Below are 23,051 nucleotides of genomic sequence, written 5' to 3' on the forward strand. Positions count from 1 at the left end.
GACAAGTTCTTCACAGATCTGTTTTTCTACTCAGAGCTTTGTTCAATGACAAAGGCATGTTTAGCTGGTACTTTTCAGTGTTGAGAAAAATAGGACATTAACACTAAAACATATATAATATTTACCTAAATAACTGTGAGCTGGTTTTTCTTCCACAACTTTGATTCTCCTTGCTCCTGCAGGTATCACCAAAGCTTCCACATAACCTAAACATGAGACCAGATGCCCCAAGTTAAAAAGAAAAACAGAAAAGCGTAGTACATCATGTATGTTTTCTCATCTCTTTTCCCTATTTTGCTTTTTAAATATAGCAAGTTAAAATTTATTTAGCAGTCTTTTGAAAATTCTTGCAAAATTGAAGAAAAGCTCTGTGCATTGAATGTAATATATATATACAATACTATATAATTAAAACAGCACAGTAAAACATATCAAGAACTAGTGAGGCTTGGAGACTGTGGCTGGAGCAGGTGAAGTAATTTCTGCCTAAGTAGCTCAGTGTCATCATGACCGCCAGATGAGTCTAAAAGGATTCCAACTTCACTCAGCATGTAAAGATGAATGGTATGGCACTAAAATCTAAGCATCCTTCCACTGCTTAGTTTTTAGTTTGTTTTATGTATTTTTTGCTCCATTTACTTTTTGATTCAACATATTCAAACCCAGTTATGACAGGCTTTGGGTTTGAAAACTACTTATTAATTATTTACTTCAAATTGAGATTGTCTCTTGTTAGTGTGGACTAAGAGAGGATGTTGAACTAATTGCTTTAAGTAAAACGCACTGAAAAGGCAATGCAAATGGAAACCACTGTGCAGGCAGGAATGTCATTGCCAAATAAACACATATTTTAGATTATCTACTTTTTCAATCATTCTGAAACGTGAAAATTAAAGCAGCATCTTTCATGTCTGTAAGAGTTAATAATGCTTTCTAAATATTGCTTACAGCTTTCTGAGAAGGAAAATAACTTACACAGGTATTAAGATGCCCATATCACAATACTGAGGATTGACACAGCATCCCAAAGAAACTTGAAAATGTGTGGATATTCACATTAGCAATAGAAGAGAGCTGACATAATGTGATTTTATTAGCAGGAACCTTCTTTGCTGTTATTTATATCTTGTAGTCCTCCAGACTCATCTGGGGTTTGGAATCCTTGCTTTGCCTTACATTCCACTTGAGAGGGCCAGACATAAACATTTGAAGACTGCCTAACTTTCCCCTCTTTCCTAAAGTACTATAATTCAGTCTAAAATCCACAGAAGTCCTTTATTTTTCAAAGATATGCTGTCTGCTTCTAATTACAGTATTTTTGATGTAATCTACTTACCACCTCTAAATTCTGCACATTTTCTACTCAAGAAACTGAAGTACAATGGCAAACAAATGGTGATAGTTGGTCAAATGCTGTTTCACGAAAAGATTTGTATACACTGTGCAAGATTCACATTATTAGGATTTCAATTCTCTACTCTGTGAACATTATTGTACTGGAGCCAGTAAGTTACTCCCATTCACAGGACAGATCAGAGCAGCATTTGTATATCTCATGTTCATTTTGTATTAGAAAATTCTATTGGCTTAATGATACGCTACTATTAGTATAAAATAATGAGTAATGACGAGGTAATAGCCTTCTTCATGCATTTGGTTTGATTTTTCTGGCTTAATTTAGTAACATCACTCTAGATAAAAAAATCATAATTTGGATATTTATTTTGAAGAATACTAAATGAATCTAAGTACTAAAAGAATTCACAACGCTCTATTTTCTAAAAACATAAAGCTAATTTCTCATATCCCTTAAAATCAGTCTCTCCTATAAAATAGAGTGTATCCTAAAGTATTTCCTTCATTTTGCAATTGAAATAATGTACAATATTTTTGCAATTAATTTTAAAATACTTATCATCTTTTAAAAGCTAGATCCAAAGTTCTTTTGATGATCTGTATAATTTTAAGAAATACAGCTTTTTAAATTTCCCAGTACTCCATGTAATCAAAAAGCCACTGGTTTCCTTAACATTTGAAATAAACAAACAGACATTACCTGCTCCTCTGGTATGGTTAAAATCACCTTTAATAACTTTGCATGACTTTCCATTACCATTGCATACACCACAATGATCTTCACGAGCCAGAGATCCTAATATACCATCACAGCCAAATTTCTGTGGGAGAAGAAGATAAAAGCTATTGAGACACAGACTCATGGCAGAGATCTGTCCCATAGAGAACTCCCTGTGACTTTATGTAGATTGCTGCATTCCCTCTTCCTGTGTGGCTGGCTAACTCTACCAGCTGCTCTCCAAGAGAAACACTGCATTCCCATCTCCTGGTGGGACCTGTGGCATGTCAGACCCACTGTGCAACACACACCCCACAGGCCTTCCCAACTAAGAGAATGCATTGTGCCTCTCCTGCTTTCTACTCAAAATATGGATGGTTCTTGGCTACGCCCACAATGGTAAAGTGCCATTAATATCAACCTAAGGACTTATTCTGAATAGGGCATAAACAGGTCTAAAATATGTCAATATAAATTGTGTTTTGCTAAAAAAAAATCAATTTAAAGCAAATTAATTTTACTCAAGCATCTCCATGTTACTGTTTACACACTTCTATGAATTAATATCATGGGTAGCTTGACAAATGCAATGAAGTTAATATATGAAAGCCTGATATAAAATAAAAAGCTTTTAAAATCTTAACATATATGTGTGCTTGGTGTGTGCCTGTATATCCAAGTTCAAAACAAGCAATTCATACCTGGCATCTACCATCTGCACAGACATCTAGCCCATGCTGGCCACAGGAAGTCCCGTCCATCACCTTTTCTGTCAGAAGGACAGGTTGATCCTTTCCAGCCGGTGAACAGAACAAAGCACATGGCTTTTCTGTAGCAGCAATGGATGGAAAAACATGCATTATTGGAAAAAGATAACTTTAGAAATACAGAATTATCCTCAACACTATTGTTAAAACTGATACTTGCTTATGTGTGGCATGCATCCACATTAGCATAAGAACTTACCTTAGACACAGGAAAAACAAAAAAAAAATTTGATCTATTTCTTAGCTGTTTGAAAATCTTGAGGCTTTTTCTTCTTACAGCACGTTGTTGCTATAAACTTGGCCTACATAGTACTCATGTCATGCTCATTGTTGCAATTAAGAATATACACATTACAGCCGTCAGAATATTTTGGTTGTAATCTATAGTCTCATTCTCCTATATTTTTGGCAGATCATAAATACTGGTTAAAAAAGAAACTTAACACTTTCCAGCCTTTATAACTTTGCAAGTCAAGGAAAAAAAGATTAAGCAACTGACATACCCTGGGAAGAAAAATATATGAATTTACAGAGCTCACATTAAAAAACCCAACCAATAACACAAAAAAAAAGCAAAACAAAAACAAAAAACCACAAGACCCCTGGAAACATTATTCCTAACATTTTTTACTTATTTCAAACATTTTCTACTAAATTTCTAAAATATTCAGTAAATAATTTCTAATTATGAAAGAGCATAAAAATGTAGTAATATCCTATGTATCCAAGTATTCCCAGTGGCCACATTTACAAACAATGAAGCTTGTTTCACCACTGTGAAAATAAGAGTGAATAAAAGAAATGAAGTCTCTTCTCCGTGGTCAACTGAGTACAAAATGACAGGATTTTTTCATATCTTTGTTCACAAACATACTGACTCAGAACTTCTTCCTAAATCTGTTGCAGATTTTTAAAAGGATAAAAGTCAATCCTGAACCTGAAACTGATTTCATTTGGACACAGTCTATGCCACTCTGACTTCATACTGACTTCTAGATTCCTGGAGTGCATTTTTATTAGTAAATTAAACAGTTCCAGGAAACATTCAGGGGCACCAGAATTCTACTGTCTATACAGTTGAACTGTAAAACAGTCTATGCCACAGTTTTTTGCATGTGCTAACTAGCACCAGTTCAGTCTAGACTGGAAATTGCCATCTGCAAAGGACTGTTTTCAAAGAAGTAGTTTTAGCATGCAAAAGAGTAGAAAAGTACAGACAGAGGAGTTTTGTGCCAGCTGACTTACACAACAGAGAGTGGTCTGGGTACATTTAAATTACTAAAATTGACAGAGCCTCAGGGTATCACTAGAGGACCAGATGTGATCTCTTCTACCAACATGTGAAGCTAGTCAGACATGAGCCATCTCCAGCTAAAAAGCTGCCTGAGTTTGTGCCCTCTGCATTCCAGTTATACTACTTAAATAGTAACCTCAAAATTCCCCTGGGGGTTTTAAGCATTTTTTAAAAGAATACACAATTGATGACCTAAACACTATTTTAAAGACACTGAACTCAAAGAGACAGCAAACAACACCAGACAACTTCAACAGACTACCGGAGATCCCATACAGCAACTATCTTGGACATGGGGCACAGTTAGTGTCCACTAGGAGAGCAAAAAATTAAGGATTTGAGAATAACATATACTGGGATACCGGCACTTTCTGGCCGGTCCACTTTGTTTCTCCTGAGGGACGCCTCAAGATAACAGGATCACTCAGAACTAAGTTAGATGAAAGCAACCATCTGTACTCCTTAACATGACACAGGAGAGTGTCAAGTTTTTTTCATCTGAATGAAATCATATGATTCCAAGCCAGACTTAAACCATGTGTTCCTGTGCTAAAACAAAATTTAGTAAAGCAAAACAAAACTAATTTACTTGATAAGCACCTATGTAATAGTTGGAGAGTGTTCTTTTTACAATGAAATGAGCTAACATACAAGCCTGATGGAAATAATACCACAAGATTTTCCCTTTGACACCTTGAGAAAAGGCTTAGAAGAAATAAAAACCATCTTCTTGAGTTAGGCATATATTATAATATATTGATAGAAAAACAGTCTTGTATGTTTTCTAATGTTTTCTGATAAATTGTTTCAACAAAAAAAACAATTTGCAGTAATGAACTCCTTAAGATTTGGTAACGCACACTCACAGTACTCCTGTGTCTTTCTAGGGTTTTATTTATTATGGTTTGCTGTGATTTTGTGACGTTCTCAAGTCAACTGTTTTCATAGCTGGTGTGTTTTTGTTGTGCTTTTTTTTCCATTTGTTTTTAATATAAATAAGTTAAATCACAAAAATTCACAGAAAATTCAGTGGGGTGGAAATTACTGTTCACTTTTCTAGGAAGGAATTTGTTTTCCTGATGTTTTATACCAACATTACTGCTGTAGATAATGTAAGTCTGACCTTACTATACTCCCACTTGAGCGGTTTCCTAATGACATGGTATGCAAGCAAGTTCATTGCATGGAAGTATGCACAAAGTTTGCCAGGACTTTACATGCAATAGGTATTAGGATTTACAGAAACCTTACCAAAGTTTACAGTATATACTACCTACACACTGCTGCCAAATCAAACACTGATACGTGAAATACTCACAATATTAAGCTAGAAGTTCTCTCCTTCCTCAAAACCAAAGGCTCATAACATTTGCATTGTTTTCTTTGCTTTGTAGGTAAAAAAACCCCCTGATATATGCATGTTTAATGATGGAGCATTACTCTTGAAAACTGTATTTCTGAGTCACTTCATGCTATAATTCTGATTAAAAATGAAAAAGCTGACTGGATTTTTCATTCAAATGTAGTTATTACCTATATGGAATGACAAATTCAATAGGAACAAAAACCAAAATATTCTAGAGCATACAAAAGTACCACTAGATCTTGTCTATGAAATTAAAATAAATTACCAAAAATACTGGGCCTGAGGATTGTTTGTTTGCTTTAGTTTTATATATTTCTTGACTAACAACAATATCAACAAGCTACAAGCCATATAGGCAGATTATAAGAACAAGGGACATGGTTCATACTCACCATCATCAATGACAGCTTGCCACTGGTGCACATGCTTCTGATATGAAGATCTGACACTGAAAGCTTGGCACTGCCAGTCCCTAAAGGCAGGCACACCAGCAGGACAAGAAGGATTTTCACATACTCTATACTGCGTTGTGGGCCCATGACACTCTCCTTCAAGGCCTGAACTAGAAAAGATGGCATAAATACAACCCTTTACTGTTGGCAATATTTTGTCAAACTTACAGCATAGTTTACTCACACTAGACACAAATTAAAAATAACAGGCTTTTTTGTTGACATTTAGCATTTTGAAATCAGCCATGAAAAACTGAAGGCACAGAATAAAACATGTTTGCCTTCTCTTTGTACTGGTTACATTACATGCAATGAGTGATGGGTGCTAAGCCATAATTTTCACTTAGCCCAGGAAAGCGCTAGGACCAGTAGGAGTTCAGTCAGGAGAACCTCAGGTACAGTTTTGACGTAGCTAGATTACTTTTCTCTGTCTGGAAGCCAAAGGAGCTATTGAAAGGCAACAACACCTGCAGATTTGCTACCTGTCCTTTTTCTCTGAACATGGTGTTACAGGGTTCAGATAAATGCTTTGTTTCTTTTTGGTCACCCAGCTGTGCTTGCAGGTCCTAATGAACAAATGCAAAAGAAGACAGAAGTGCAGAAACTAATTAAGGCAGACAAAAATTCTAGAAATAGCTTTAAGGTATACAGCTGAAAGTGGTGTTTAGATGGCATGAACTATGAAAGAATTCTTCGTATCAAAATTTCTGTTAAACGCCTATGCTTTTGTAGAGTCATATCCAACTTTTCTTCAAAATTCTTTATGAAAATTTATCTTTTTTAAACCCTCTGTCTATTTTACCCCAAAATCGACTCCATAATACTTAATATTCCCCCTTTGCATTTTATTTTTTTAAAAACACTGACTTGACTCTTATCCACTCTGGTGTAGTTCTCTCTGTACTTGTCTTCATTACTCATTCCCTATGCCTATACTTTCTTTCCTTTTCTTTTTCGCTTGGTGTATAAATGACCCACAAAAATCAAACAGGTACTGAGCAATTAAAAGGAAAACACCTTTTAGTTGGTCACTGGGAGATAGTAAAACAAATTTCATTCAAGTCAAAAGTAAAAATTCCCTTATTCCCAAAGGCAGAAGGTTTTCATTTTCACAAGATAGGCAATCTAAATTCTGTTTCCAGATAGTCTATCTAGAGAAACTGGTAGAAAGATCTCTTTTTAAAACTTTCAATTCCTTGGTTCTCCAGATGAGACGCACAAATCAATCTTCTCTAGCTGAAAAAATTTAAAGACTAGAATTACACAGTGACAATCTTCAAGTCAGAAACTGTGAATTTAAATTTCTGTTGCTTCTTCAGGTGAAGCTTAAGAAGGGAGTTTTATTCTTCTATTAATATTATCTAGGGTCTTGACAGAAGCAGGAAAGATGAAAAATAGTGTTGCCATGCAGTAAAAGACCTGAAACACCTATTATTCTAAGTGTTTTTCAGTAATCATAAAGAATTAATTGCTTAGCTAAAGGCCAACTGTAACTTCACAGGCTCCTGCACTGATGCACACTTTGTGCAGAAATTCTGGTGAACAGCAATGGAAACCTTAAGTGGTTTTTACCCAGGACATTTGCGCTGTCGACTGCTGATTCCAGTGTTGCAAGTACGGCTGCAAGTGCTCCACGCGCTCCACTCCCCCTCCACATGCTCCGCAAAAGAGGTCCGATTGATACAATCTCCAGCCTTACACCACTAGGTGAAAATTCAGCTCTTAGATAAATAAATCAAGCCATATGCAAAACAATTCACTGCTCCAGGAGCACACAGGAAGCAAAACCTAAATGCTTGGTTCAATACACAGTGTTCATATCAGCCATATATGTTTTTGGCTAGCGCTCTCCAAAGCTTTTTTATCTGTCCCAGTAAATGCAACAGCCAGAGACCTTTCTCTGTTTCAGTGGTCAAGGAGCATGCTTAAGGCTGTCCATAACCTCAAAAGTAAGTTCATTTCCAGTGAAGGATATCTCTTAGAAATGGTATCCATACTATGCTGTGCCTCCATTTTAGATTGGGCACTGTCTAAGAAATCATTTTAGGATCCAGCCCAAACCTTTTGCAGGGATCATTGTCCATCTGAATTATGCAGATGAAAACCGCACAGTGTCCAGGGCTGTTCTCAGGACTTGCTTGTTTCAGCATGACAGTTCCCACCAGCAGGAACTTCATTGTCCCTCATTATCCAGCAACAATTTCAATAGAAAGATATATTACAAGTAATAGAGAAAATGAGATTTTATTCAACCACTTGTATTCAAAGATAAAATGGAAGCTTCAAAAAGCTGGTGGTGAGAAAGTCCAGAAAATTTCTGGCTTTTATTAAAACAGTAATAATAAATTCAATGATCTTGCATGCATATATCATTTCCCAGGAGAAGTGCAATTTCTCACCGAAAAAAAATCCAATTGCTATTGTTATGCTCTGTAACCTATGTCCGTGTCTTGTACAAATCATCACAAATTCTGCAGAAATTAGTGCTTTATCAAATTATACCAATTTAGTATCTGTCAAATATATTAGGAAGTAGAGGTGTTTTCCAGCCTGAACAATTTCATGATGCAACGATTCAGCAATTACAAAACAGAAAATGATAACGTAATGCCATTAACATCAATAATTTAACTAATTCCCTTTTACATTCTGAAGTGTTGGTGATTCACTTTTATCAATGAATAACAGACTTCACAAACAAGTCTTGTATTTACAGCAAAAGAAAAGGTGTCACTAATATAGTTGATAAAGACTTCTGTTTCCTTTAGAACACACTCCTGTAACTTTTAGTGTCCGTGCTAAACCTTTATCTGGTAACCTTTTCACCTACAGTTTGAAACTGGTCTTTACTGATCACTTGATCTTAATTTTCTCTCTTAAATCATCACATCACTATGAAGGCATAATTATTCCACTTTTAAAAAGTCTTCATGTAGGGTGGTTCCATCTTCATATTAGATTTACAACCAGAAACTATAAATTTTGTAATGCTCTTGGGCATTTCAAACCAGTAATGCTCATACACATTTAAAGTTATTGCTTCAGACAAAATACAGACTTTTCGATCGAGATAGCATCTGCCCTCTGCACAGTCTAAGGGATTTTTATAAATCCTTGACTCAAACCCCAGTCAAGTAGCATAAGCTATGCAAATTACATTTCCATCCCTTCATAAGATCCTAAGAGGAGCAGAAGACAATACTTCATCTCCAAAATACCAATAAAAAACCCCAAAGCAAGTGGTTTGTGTAACCTAAACTTTATCTCGGACAGATAATAAAGCAAACAAGAATACTAATTCTTTCTTATCCCCTGCAATGTTTTGGTGATATCTGCTTACTTTCTTACTGCTATACAGAAATAAGTTATCTCTATAGCCTGGCTCAATGAGCCGTTTTAATTACAATCCTGGGTAATCACCATAAGAGGTTCTTCTTTCTTATTCCATAGCATGGGCAGGCCAGCGACTATATAAAAAATGTGATATCAAGTGTTATAATGTCCCTTACTTTCCAGATATTGACTTCAGACAATATCAATTACAAACTTTATCAGAATAAAAATACTGAAACAATTGTCATTATTTTAGAGATATGAACAGAAATACAACCTGGTTTTCATTTAGCACATAAAATCATATTATCTGAACATTTTGTACTAATTGATTGATTTGATTTTAGGAGAATAATGAGAGTTCTTGTGAATTAATGTGATTCAAAAAGTAAATCACTCCTGTGGGAAATGGCTGTCAGCACAATATCTTGAAAATCTCAAGACATATATATGCTTTTTCTCTGTTTTCTGTTTGAGGTTATTTATATTCATTTACAGATATATATATATAAATATACACATATATCTATATATCTATATATCTATATATCTATACATCTGTATCTATATATCTATATCTATATCTATATCTATATATATATATATACAAAGATTACGAACAATTTTAACTGGAAGGCTCTTGAAGGACAATTTATGTAATTTTAACTTAATTGGGTGATCATTTAAATTGTCTGTGATGGCATGCCTATAACGGGATTTGTCACTCTTTTACATTCAGTAACACTACAAATATTCCTTGACAAAATTTATCCTGAAAGATTTTAACAATAATCTGTATCAATTCCTTGAGATTCCTAGAGACTATTTCTAAAATCTTAAATCATAGCTGAGAACCCTGTATCTTTGAAAGCTTAAGTTTCTATTTACAGTTTTAAGAGGAAAAATTGCATTCTATTAATAAATATGATACAAAATGAGAAAGAATTGAAATAAAACAGTGTGAATATTAAAACATCTGTGTTTTTGGCTGACCTTTTAAAAATTCACTGGTTTTAGGGAAATGTTCTTTTTGTATCTAAATTATAAAATATATCATGTATAATACATTCAACTGTAATTTATTTTTATGATAATTGAGGAAGTAGGAACTCTAAAGAAGCACAAAGATGTATTCTGTTTGTTTCCTTAAATGTTGGATTTTTAGTATAATTGATATTGCTTTTCCACTAGAGGCATACCTTTCCAGTGTCACAGTCTGTTCCATCCATTGGTGGATCCAGTTTAGTTTTGCATTCCTTCTCACTTTCCACCTTACACCACAACCCAGTGCAAATGACATGCTGAAAACCAAATAAAGAGTAAGCACAAAATGTATCATGCAAAATTACTTTCTGCATGCAGTCCACTAATGTTGTCAACATTTACTAGTTTGATGGCACTGAAATACACTTCAACATGCAAAAAAACCCAAGTGGGTAGAGTCTGCTTAGATTAATCGTGCTTCTGTAGGACTCCCAGAACCCTCTTGTTTGTCATGCTCTTCAATGAGGCATATTTCCTCTATAATTCATTTATTACTCAGAAAAAAAAATCCAAAAGCCATCGAACTTGATCTCCACAAAGAAGACACCTGAGAAATGAAATATTTTTGCTGGAAAGAGAGAAGGGAGATGACAACGGTGCAACTCAGCCATGAATTTTAGAGATGGAAAGAAAAGCCCTCTGAAGCATCAGAACAAAAGAAAAAGAAAGCCCAGCTTTGCAGGATGCTGGCTCACATTTCCTGAATTTCCCTGTCAGCTTTCCCTATTTTTCCCTAAAAGTCCTCCTTCTCCCATGGTTTTCAGTCAGGACTGCATTCTATTTGCTGTCTGTTCCTCCTTAACAATAAACCATGTGGAAGTGAAGAGATGGGGCTGAACTGCGGCCTGAGTATTACTGCATATGCACAGTGATCCTCCACAATGTATACTGCCCAAAGAAAGGCAAGAAGGATCAGGAGAGAGGAGGTGTTGTAAGCAGGATAAAAGATAAAGAACATCTGGGTTTTTCAAAATAGGGCTGCCAGAAGACCTGCTTTTTCTAAATGAAATAATTTGTTATATTGGTGCATTCAGTATGAGTCTCTGTGCCTTTTGCTCTAGGCATGAAGGTGTCATAAATCTTAGACGACCTTGAAAAAAACACTAAAAGCAGATGAAACATAATTCAACAAAAGATTGTGTCTGAATCAAGGAACACAGCAGTTCCATTGGGAGCCTTACACGTAAAAATGTCTGTAACATCAGTTAACAAAAAAAGAAAAAAATCAAGGATTGTAGAGGTCTGAAGCATTGTACAGAAACAAGAGACAGAATGGCAGCAGTCAGACTCACTTCTGATTCATCCTGTAACAGTTTTATGCTGAAGCTGAACTAGCAACACAACAACCAGCTTATGTATGTCTCAAAAAACCAGCTACAGAAGATCTACCCTGTTCCTGGGTAAATTTAGCAAGCATTTTTCAAGTAAAAATTTCTGTTCTTGTTCATTGTTTTTTTTCAAAAAAATTTAGATGATGACAATAGTAAATGAGATAGAGTATCAGATGCTCATGACAAAGTGCTTCCATACATACCAAGTAGGAAATGAGAGAAATACTGTTGGAACTACTCCACAAAAATATATGTTAATTTAATGGTCCTAATCAATTTTTTTCATCTTTAAATCATCATTTATAAGTGAATACAATGGTGGAAAAGCCATCCATATTTATCCAAGTTTTTAAAAAACACAGGCAAATTTTCTCTTTTAAGTATATGATCCTGGTTTTTTCCCCCCAAAACACTTTGATTGTACTTTTAATTTCACTTGTATATGATTGAAGAATGGCTTATAACACAGTTCTTTACAAATCAAACAAAGTTGTTCTAAGTATCACGAGGCATTAAGTGAGATTTACAGGATTTTGGGTATTTTGGGTTCCTAAACGCAGAGACGTACTTGAACCGTGTAATCTAAGTAAAGAAAATCAAATCAACACCCTTTGCTTGCTAATTTGCATTTTATACATCTGCATGTTTCTACAAATATTTGCATACCACCTCCCTATGAACCATGATCTAACTTCCCCAGATAGAAACTACTTTGGGCTTTAAGTGAACTGTGTTCTAAAAACCCTCAATTCACCAACTGCTAAAATAAGGACTCAATATTAGCAGACTTTAAAATTCCCCAAGCCAAGAAAAAGGAGGCATGGAATAACTAAAATTGGGGTTTACTTGTAAGGTTTTTTTTCCCTGGGCTTTTCATTTCAATCAAATCACAAATAGACCTTTTAGTTACTGTCCAGATTGTATTTCAGTTGCAGAGGTATGAAATATGGAGATTGCTGTCAGCATCTAAATTTTGACATTTAAGGATTTCTGTATAAGGCCAGGGGAAGTCCCTAACACACAATATGGGTTTTTCATTAGCAACCTGCAGTGAAGCAGATCTGGACTGATTTGAAAGTTAACATAAATCTGGAGGCCATTGTCAATTTTAGAGCCACTCCAAAATTAGGGTAGATTTCTACACCAAGATTTTACTACTCTGAAAAGAAACTTTCTTCAGCCAAAATAAGGATAGCTAAGCTAACATTCACAAAGGTTTACCAGTTATCTATGATAATTAAACAGCCATCACAGCTTTCCAGACAAGCCAAGGGAAGGAATAGACTTTGGAGATTATAAAAAAAAAAACCTTATAATTGACTTATAAATAGAGTCTTCACAATCTGTAAAGTATTCCTTTGCATGTACACTGGAAAACAAAATACCACCAAGCACACATAAAGGACTTTTTTTTGAAAGAAATGTGTTAGTCATGAGTTTTTAACAGCAAAAGCTTGTAAAACAAAACATGGAAATCACAATGTATTACAGAGGTCACTCCAGCTTTGGAGTTTTGTGGGGGTTTTGTGTCTCTTTTTGTCTATTTACAGTAAATTCATGAATACAAGCCGCACGGAATATAAGCCGCACTGCTGGTGTGTTGGCAACATTGTTGCCTTTGTTAATAGAAAGCCGCACCCGGAATATTAGCCGCACTTTAGTTCGCAGCGAACTTTCACAAAGTCGTCATTTAGTAACACAATCGCGTATTGCCGGGGTTTACTGGCTTACTGCCGACCTCGGAAACATTGTTTCCAAGTGAAAAAAGACACAGACGATAGCTGCAGCACCGTTCCCTGCAAGTTTTATTTACAAGCCGAAAAAGACAGGAACAATAGTGTGGTCATTTTGCAAGCATTCCCAAGGGATCCGGGTTGCCTTTAAACAGTCGCTGAGCCGCGCGGGCGGGCAGCCAAGCACCGAGCGGAGCCACATCTCCGCGCCGGCACGGCCACCCGCTCAGCCCCGCGGGCGAGCGGCCGAGGTGCCCGAACTCAGCTCTTTCCCTGCCACACGCATCGGCGCAAATGCGCCTGTCCTGTGAGCTCAGCGAGCGCCGCCCTGCCACCCGCCCCCTCAGCCCCGCGGGCGAGCGGCCGAGGTCCCCGAACTCAGCTCTTTCCCTGCCACACGCATCGGCGCAAATGCGCCTGTCCTGTGAGCTCAGTGAGTGCCACCCTGCCACCCGTCCCCTCAGCCCCTCGGGCGAGTGGCTGAGGTCCCCGAACTCAGCTCTTTCCCTGCCACACGCATCGGCGCAAATGCGCCTGTCCTGTGAGCTCAGCGAGTGCCGCCCCGCCCCCGCCCGCTCAGCTGCACCCCCCCTGCCCCCTCAGCCACCCCATCCCCGCGCGCTCAGCCACCCCGCCCCCGCGTGCTCAGCCACCCCGCCCCCGCGTGCTCAGCCGTACGCCCCCGTGCGCTCAGCCACCCCGCCCTCGCGTGCTCAGCCACCCCGCCCCCTCCTCCGCGTGAGCCCAGCTACCCGCGCAGCCGCACAAGGGCGGCCAACGGCGCAGCCACAGAAAACTGAAAACACTTAAAAAAATACAGAAAAATATCACACTTTTATTAAACTTTTAAACAGTTTCATTTTTCATTCATCAGCCGCTTCATCAGCGGCTTCATCTTCCGTGAAACCGTCGAAGTCTTCGTCCTCCGTATCGGAAACCAGCAGCTGGGCAATGGTGGGATCCAGCGAACGTGAGGCAGTTTCGCCGGCACCTTCACCATCAGAGTTATCACCTTCGGTACTCCCGATGGCATTGCTGGTCAGTCCAGGAATGATGTCGGCTTTGGCGAACCCTCGGCTGATAGTTCGGGTAGTTACTTTACCCCAGGCATCCAGTATCCACTGGCACACTGTAGCGTAACTTGCCCTGCGCAGCCTCCCGGTGTTGGTATAGGAGTGTTCGCCTTCCAACATCCACTCTTCCCACAGAGATCGCACTTTAGACTTGAAGGAACGAATAATACCTATGTCCAGCGGCTGCAGTTCTTTGGTCAAGCCACCCGGTATTACAGCAAGCTTCGTCTTCTTTATTCTCGCGATTTCTGTCATGGTTTTTGTCGTATGGGCACGCATGGAATCCAAAATTAGCAGTCCCGGTAACTGATTAAAGAACCTATGCAATGTGCCACCGTAAACGTCCCTTAGCCAAATCTTCATTGCGTCCTCATCCATCCAGCCTTTTGAATTAGCATGAACCTTTATTCCCTTTGGAAATCTCTCTTTAGGGAGGGTTTTTCTTTTAAAAATGACCATGGGGGGTAATTTCTGCCCAGCTAGCGAAACGCCGAGGACGACCGTAAACGATGTCTTTTCATTCCCCGTGGTTCTTACCGGCACCGTCGCTGTTCCGGTGTGCTCCACGGTCCTCGTCAGCGGCATATCGAATGTGAGGGGTACCTCGTCCATGTTTATAATACAGTGCGGCTGTATACTATTTTCAGAGATCTTGTCTTTGCAGTAACTCCGGAACCTGGCTACCTTTTCTTTGTAGTCCGCCGGCAACCGCTGACACACCGTGGTCCGTGTACGGACAGAGAGCTTCTGTCGCTTCATAAAGCGGAAGCACCAAGACGCTCCTGCTTTAAATTCTTCTATATGCAATTGCTTTGCAATTGCTTTGGCTTGTATCCGAATGGCAACAGTAGATACACTTCGGCCAGCTGCCCTTCGCTCAGAAATCCACTGATAAAGTCTTTCTTCCAGCTCTGGCCATTGTGCTCTGCGGCGACGGAAACTTTTCTTTGTCTTCCTTGCGAGACGAAGTTCGTCTTCTTGCTGTCTCCACCTACGTACCATGCATTCATTAACGTGGAACGCTCTAGCTGCAGGTCTGTTCCCATGTTCTTTTGCATAGCTGATCGCTTTCAATTTAAACTCCGCGTCGTACGCTACTCTCTTCTCCGCAGCCATGCCGAGGGAAGAAGTCGCCGAGGGGAGAACGAGCCGAGAAGAGAACACGCTGAGGGCAGAGCACGCCGAAAAAGAACGAGGCATGGGAACTCATCCTGCTAAATACCCCCCCGTCCCCCAGTAATGCCGTCATCCACAGGCAGACAATAAGCTGTTCTCTGATTGGTTCATCGTCGGAACAACGGGAAACCATGGATTTCAGACTGTTTTGGCTCGGGACTGGACCAGCATGATACTAGGTAAGGGCAGATATCACATTTTTGTAAATAGATTAGCCGCACCGGAATATTGGCCGCATTTCTGGGTTTCCATCAAAATTTTAGTCTTCTCGCTGCGGCTTGTATTCGTGAAATTACTGTAATTAAAATAATTAAAATAGTGAGGCAGGCCTGTGTGAAGCAGAAGGATACATTTCCAGTCATGTAAGCATATGGAAAGAAATTTCAGTTGAGAGGAATGACCAGAGACAAAAAGGGAATTTTAGAACAGTATTTGTGCAAAGTCAAGATTGTTTAAAATGTGGTGGTTGAGATGAGGACAGATATTTCACCAGAACTATAATATTTCCATTACTTTTGTTCTTTCTATTGTGATCATTCCCTGAGATGCCTTAAAAATCACCGTGAAATATAACAAGTCTCCTACTTCTTTGCAAAGATCACAGCTGTGTTATGACAAGAATTGTTTTAGTGGAACTGACCAGATAGCATTCACATCCTGGACTTTAATCTTAAAAACCAATATTTAATAGTTCAACAAATTGCATTAAATTGTCAAGTTTTACAATGCCTTTTAATCATCAAGAACTACTTCTGGGCCATGATGTCACTATTTGTTATGTGAAACAATGTTATGATCTAATTGATTCTTGCATGAGACATCATGGGCATAAAAGCAAACTTGGCTCCCTTACAAGGTAAAGATGGAGACACAATATAAATCTTGAACCTGGAGATCCACTCATGGTTTTCTAGGGTCCAAAAATATTGCCTAGGATATGAAAAAAAAGTCTTTGAAATAAAGATGAAAAAGAAAAAATAAAGTCACCTTTTATGAAAGGGGAGTGGGAGGGCCTCACTTAGGAAAATACAGTGGTCCTTCAGCTCTTTGCTTCATTCATTAAATTAAATAATAAAGATGAATTCTTGATAGCAAGGGAGTATCATTTCTATCAGTAGTATTTCTCAGAGGTTGCCATGCAATATGACTGTAAAGTGCATTCCTAAAATACTCCTCAGTAATAACAATTGTAGAAAATTACACCTCAGCAGAAATGCACTATTGATTGATATTTGTAGAATTAAGAATATTTTTCATCATTACTCCATTGCTTTCTTAGCTGAATAGCTGTTATACATGAAATACAGTTGCTTAATGTAGAAGACTGTATGGAACTCTGTTCATTAAATAATCTTCCAGTCTCAAAAAATGTAGTGACATACTTCATAATTTATCTGTCACACAGTTTTACTGAAGTGCATGAACAGTTCGGCAAGTAGAACATGTCCAAAATATCCTGGGTTATAAATTGCTGGATTTAGTGACATTTAAATGAACCTTTGAGGAGTGTGTTTCTCTCATTTCCTGGCCTGCGGACAACAAATTTAACCATAATAAACTTTCAGTTACTGGCAGAGTAGGACAGACTATACAGAGATTAAAGGAAGTAGTCTGGATGTCACAGAATATTTATTGGTTACTCATGCATAATTAAATAATTGTTGTAATAAATTAATAAAGTAACTAATGAAACACCGTGTTCAATCTAGAAAGGTCTTCTAAATGCTGATTTCTCCAACCACAATAATTTGTACAATCAACACAGAGAAATTTGAGTCATCTTCATATTAAGTAAAATGCAATTATTTGCAAGGTTAGATTCAATGTATTTGTTACTTGTATCTAACATCTTTTTATTACTGAAGAAGATGATAAAATTAGCTACTGAGTAACAGTACTTCACAGTTAGATGATGTCCATGTGCTAGAACTGATGAAAGATTTCTGGAAAGTTTAAATGGTTTGGCTCTAGCTGAATTCTAATGGTAATTTTTTTTTTCCTTTCTTTTCATATATAGGAAAAAAACATGTAAAAGAAGGACAACTTCCTTATCCTCTTGGCTGTGCTCTATCCATTGCTCTGAGTTTCCCTTTCACCATAGAAACGCTATTTCTATTATTTAGAAATTCTAAATCTAGTTGGACTAGCAGTAAACGTAACAATTTAAGACTAACAGCAGGGAACAAAAGAAGGAGATCTGAATATAATGTCTAAGCTTGCTGTAAGTAGCTCTTGATGTCTAGAAACTGCGGATCAAGTTTCTTGGATTTTTTTTTTCCTGTTGGGAGGAAGATAAGAGTGTAAATTTTGCTTCCAGATAAAAGAACACAGAAGAAAATCAACAAGGTGATTATACCAAGGTCAGGAAGGAAGCTTTGGAAAAATTCTCTTCTACCTCACTAGTCTCACCATGTTTTCTCAGTTTTGTCCTTCATGTCATTATTCATTTCTGATAGATCTAAGCTTCTTAAAAATTCATTACAATAATTTCTTGGTTCAATATTTACTTATACAATTTCCAGTTCAGGGTTACCAGTTTTGCAGAGGATTTTGGAAGAACTGCAAAAGGTTCTTCCCTTTGATCTCTTCTCTCTTTTTCTAACTGTTAAGACCATAAGGTCATCAAGTAACACATTTGCTTTTGTGACGAGAAGTAAAATTAAATTGCAGTTTGTCAGGAAAAAAAGAATAGTTGGAACAAACATTACTAAATTCTTTCTTCACAGTAAACTCACATTATACTTGGATTTAAATTACAATATTACTAATTAGTATTACTATACTAAATATATTAAATGGTATAGTAATGCTAATATTTAACATTACAATAAAATAAATATAAATATGTAATATTAATATAAAGCAATGATCGTCTACGTAGGAAAAAGCAGATGTATTTATTTAGCTGGAAATAAGTGATTTAGCTGATAGATGTCCTCTTACATGCAGAATTCCAGAAGAAGGGAACATGATTGAAGAATACTAGAAGTGGACAATTAGCTATGGACACCTAGAACCTAAGTAATCTCTGTCCAAACCATTAAACACTACCTCGGTAATAGTCACTGAAGTTAATTTCCTAATATTTCTAAAATAATAATGTCAACCAAAGAAATCCAGTGATGGGATCTCAAAAGAAGGAGATTCACTATGAAAAAAATATGACAGGCATAGGACAACTTGACTATCCGAATTTAAATATATGAATAAGAACAAAAGAAAGGTAATATGAAGGGGATTCATCCAGGAAAATGAAAAGCATATTCATGTATTATGCAACAGAAAATCATGACATTTATCTCTTTCTTCAACTGCTTTTGAGAATCGTTAAAGAAGACCTACAAGAAATGCTAAACACACTATCATTTTCTTATTCAAAATAGGCTTCTAGGGAGTGAAAAACAGAAATTACATCCTTCAATTGAAAGCAATGTACTGAAAAGCAAGGAACAGGTTCGAATTTATTAAAAAACACTAGGAAATAATGAATATTTGTAGAATGGTGACATTGAGATTTACTGTTCGTACCCAGAGTGAATATGTTTTCAGTAAGACAGCTAAAACAAACTCCATTAAACTATGGCTGTTTTTCCTTTTCTCTTCAACTCTACCACTATCAGCATGCCTTAGTCATACATGTACTGCAGTGTTTACTTCGTGAATCTCTTAACTAAAGATTAGTTTAAGTGAAAGTCTCCGAAGAAATAGTACTATGTCCAAACTGAAAGCAGGAAGAGAACTGAAGAACTAAAGGAGAAAGGAGTTATATTTTCCTATTTGGTACTCCTAACTTTTTCAGGCTATGCGCCCACTGATTCTGATGAAATTTTATTACACGTTTCCTTTAATCCCTGCTCTACCAATCCATACTCCATGCTCTTTATATATTTGTATATCATCTTCCCATCTTGTCTCGGTTAGTGTCTTAAGGACATCCAATATGTCTAGTCTCTCCTGTAGATGTTAAAAAAGGTTGACTTTTCTCTGTATAAACCATTCTTAAACTGCTTCTTCAATCAGATGTCTACTAATAATAGCTTATAAAATTATGAAGAGCTGTTCAATTTTGTTAACATATTTTTTTAAGCCTGTATAGTGACACTGCTTCATACTGGCACAAATGAAGGTCAGCAAACTGACTTAAGTACTGGAACTCCTCTTGTCATGGCACTGTACAGCTCTGCCTGGGCTCAAAGATGCCTCCTGGGAGGTGCAGAGAGGCCAGCTAACACCATTATTATTCCTCACAGTGTGCACAGGCACAGCATAATCTTCTGAAGGTCAGAAATGGATGTTCAGTACACAAACTATAATAAAATGGAACCTAAATAATAAATTGCAAATATTATACTTGCTGCAACAAGGTGTCTTAAAATTGTGGCATCTTCTGTTTCTAAAGTACAAGAGAAGTATCAATAAAACACATTTCAGGATAATTAGAGATCTAAAGCAAGACTCACAAGATAAACCAATGAATATGTGCGTATTAATTTTTGGAACGCACATGTAAAATTCTCACTTCAAAGGTGCTATATTCTCTTTCTATCAAACAGATGCACAAAAGCTACTTCCACACAAGAACTACAGTACTTTCACGATTATAAGCCACACCGTTTTGACTAAAATTTTGCTCCCACCCCGGAAATGCGGCTTACACTCAGGAGCGGCTAATATGTGAATAATTTTCTGACATTTCCAACCCCAGAAGTGCAAGTCGAGGTGCCAAGTCGAGCACCTGCCAGTAAAACCCGGCTTTACGCGATTGTTACAAATTGGTTACTCTGTTGTGCTGCGGGTGGAGCCTGGTTCCGTGCCGGCAGCGGGGGGGGTGGGGGAGGCGGCAGAGCTCCCTCCTTCAGGCAGCGCAGCCCGGGGGAGGAGGGAGGCTCCCTCCTGCTGGCCCCGCGGCCTGGGGGGAGGTGAGTGGCTCTCTCCTGCCGGACCTGCGGCTCAGGGGGAGGCAGGGGGCACCCGTCCCCTCCTGTTGCTGCCACCGTGGGTGCCAGCGGGCTCCATCCCCACCTCCCACCACTGCCACGCATGTTGGCAGGCTCCGTGCCCCCCCGCCACTGCAGCGCAGCGCTGGGCTGGGGCGAGCGAGCCCAGCAGCAGCAGTGGCCGGCCCCGAGCGGCCCCGCCGAGTGGCAGCGCCGAGCTGGGCCACCTGGCCCCGTCGGCAGCCCCAAGCCCTCACGGCCTGAGCCGAGCCAGTAAACTACACCATGCCGCAATTCTGTTTCTATTTGGCAACTTTGTTGCACACGGGTCCTCCCCGCGAATGACAGAGCGGCTTATAATTGGGTGCGGTTTATTTATGGACAGGGAACGAAATGTTTGCCAACACCCAGAGATGCAGCTTATAGTCAGTGAGGCTTATAATTGTGAAATTACTGTAGATGGTAGATCCATTCTCTGAAGTACAGACACAGCCTTACCTGCATTTCTTGGCAAAAGGAAGCAGCTGGTCCAAAAAGAATCTGACACTGCTCATCTGCAGTGTACGTCATTCCTGGGAGCTTAGAGGGAATAATCACAGAATTGAGGCTCTGAGGATTCGTCTGTACCAGACAGTTACTGGCCTTTGACCTGGTAATATGCAGAGATTCATATGCTGAGCAATCTGAGGGTCTGATTGCCATGCCGACTTAAACTTGCATAAAACATTTTAAATACGTGGACAATTACAGTTTTTTAATTCATCAGCATTGGGGTGCTGCTCATGTTTAAACTAAGTTATGCCTGCTGTAAGTTAATGTGTTCTGTTATTGTACAATGGCAGAAAGACAATATAATTGATCAGCATTTCAGAAAAGTGCTGGACAACATTTTAGCATAAAACTAGCTTAATGGATTAAGGTTTTGGTGGCCAAACATTTCAGTACACAGCACATTAACATAAACATAGTGACATACATAAAATGTATATTTAAATATATAAAAGTATAATCATATACATTAAGGCATGAAAATATAAAAATCTATGTAATTGATTAAAACAGATTTGAATAAATCTAATATTAGACTGTGATGATTTAAAATATTTTGATGGATTTTGCAAAACAATTATCCCACAGGAGTAAAAAAATGAAAAGAATATTTCAGTATATTAATTGCATCTATTTCTAAATTACATACAGTAAGAGTTCTTTCCTTGAATTATATACCTGAGAAATCTTTCCAGATCTTCCCTGCTGCATTGAGACCATGAGACATCCCCAAGATTCTGTCCTTTAATCCATTCCCCAGACATGATATGGACACCATCTGCACAGGATGGGTGGTCATTGTCGTGGTTTATCCCCATGCTGAATTTAGAAGTTATTAAAAAAAAACCAAAGTAAAACAAAATAACAGATTTTCAGAATTTCTGTAAGTTAAAACAGTTAACTTACATAGCTCATACATATAGGAAACCTCTTTTGATTATTTTTTCCATGGTATCTTTCACAGAAGTGCATGGAACATGTGTAGAAGACAATTCTATAATTAAAGATGGAACTGGAACTACATTTATTTGATGAGAAATATTGCATTCTAATCAGTTCAATACATATTTTGGACACCTTTTTAATTTTCAGAACTGTACAATTATTGCAAGTTTAATGAATACTATTTCTCTTGTAAATGGGCAAGTACCCATATTTTTTAAGATTAGTGAACACTTTGGCAGTGATTCTGTGTTCATTCTCTATGGAACCAACTGGTTGAAATTTTATAGAACGGTAAAATGATCACTACTTCAATGTGTGAGTGTTGTCTTGGAAGAAAATAAACACGAAATATTTCTTCAATCTCTTGTTTAAAATAATACCGACGAAGAAATTAAATAGACTTTGATTAGAAAGACTTAGCATTCTTATGCATCCCAGTGAGTTCTCACATTCAACACACTGCAATGAAAAATTCTACTGAATATCTGCTTGAAGCTGCTCTTTTAACCCAAGACTCACTGTCACTCTCATTCATAATTAGAAAACAGGGAGGAAGAAGAAACACTTATATAAAACTAAAATTTTCAGAATTAGCTAAGTGGATCATGCTTGATTGATATTACAAGAAATAAATACAGTCAACTGTTTTTGGAGATCTACAAATGGGTATGAGACTACTTCCCAGAGTACCGGATTTAAAGTAGTGCCTGAATTTTGCAGTATTACTCTGCCCAGCAGTAAAGCAAAACTCCAGGTATACTAAAACTCTACGCCTTGTATTGACTCTTTCACTTACAGACTGCCTATAAAAACAGGAGTGCATCATGCTTCTCCTTATTTCACCACTCCACAGTGGCAAACTTGCAATTCACTTTACCTTGTGTTTACTAATGAAATTAATGGAAATATCATGTAGGGCTTTACCTTGCCTATAGAAGTTCTATGTCTCACACTTGTGTGTACACCCCACAGTTTGG

At 37.8% G+C, this 23,051-nt stretch overlaps 1 protein-coding gene across 2 annotated transcripts in view; it reads right to left on the bottom strand.

The window, feature by feature from the left end:
• ADAMTS19 (ADAM metallopeptidase with thrombospondin type 1 motif 19) overlaps positions 1-23,051 on the bottom strand; it is a 166,597-nt gene that overhangs the window by 55,441 nt on the left and 88,105 nt on the right. For both annotated transcript variants that reach the window (XM_033085815.2, XM_033085814.1), the window contains 8 exons: positions 21,808-21,948; positions 21,079-21,229; positions 10,486-10,587; positions 7,526-7,656; positions 5,894-6,063; positions 2,776-2,903; positions 2,057-2,177; positions 126-206 (listed from right to left, as the gene is read on the bottom strand). In XM_033085815.2, coding sequence (XP_032941706.1) covers positions 126-206; positions 2,057-2,177; positions 2,776-2,903; positions 5,894-6,063; positions 7,526-7,656; positions 10,486-10,587; positions 21,079-21,229; positions 21,808-21,948 — 1,025 coding nt within the window. The remainder of the gene's footprint in view (positions 1-125; positions 207-2,056; positions 2,178-2,775; positions 2,904-5,893; positions 6,064-7,525; positions 7,657-10,485; positions 10,588-21,078; positions 21,230-21,807; positions 21,949-23,051) is intronic.

Source organism: Catharus ustulatus, chromosome Z (assembly GCF_009819885.2).
Source record: "Catharus ustulatus isolate bCatUst1 chromosome Z, bCatUst1.pri.v2, whole genome shotgun sequence".
Lineage (NCBI taxonomy): Eukaryota > Metazoa > Chordata > Aves > Passeriformes > Turdidae > Catharus > Catharus ustulatus.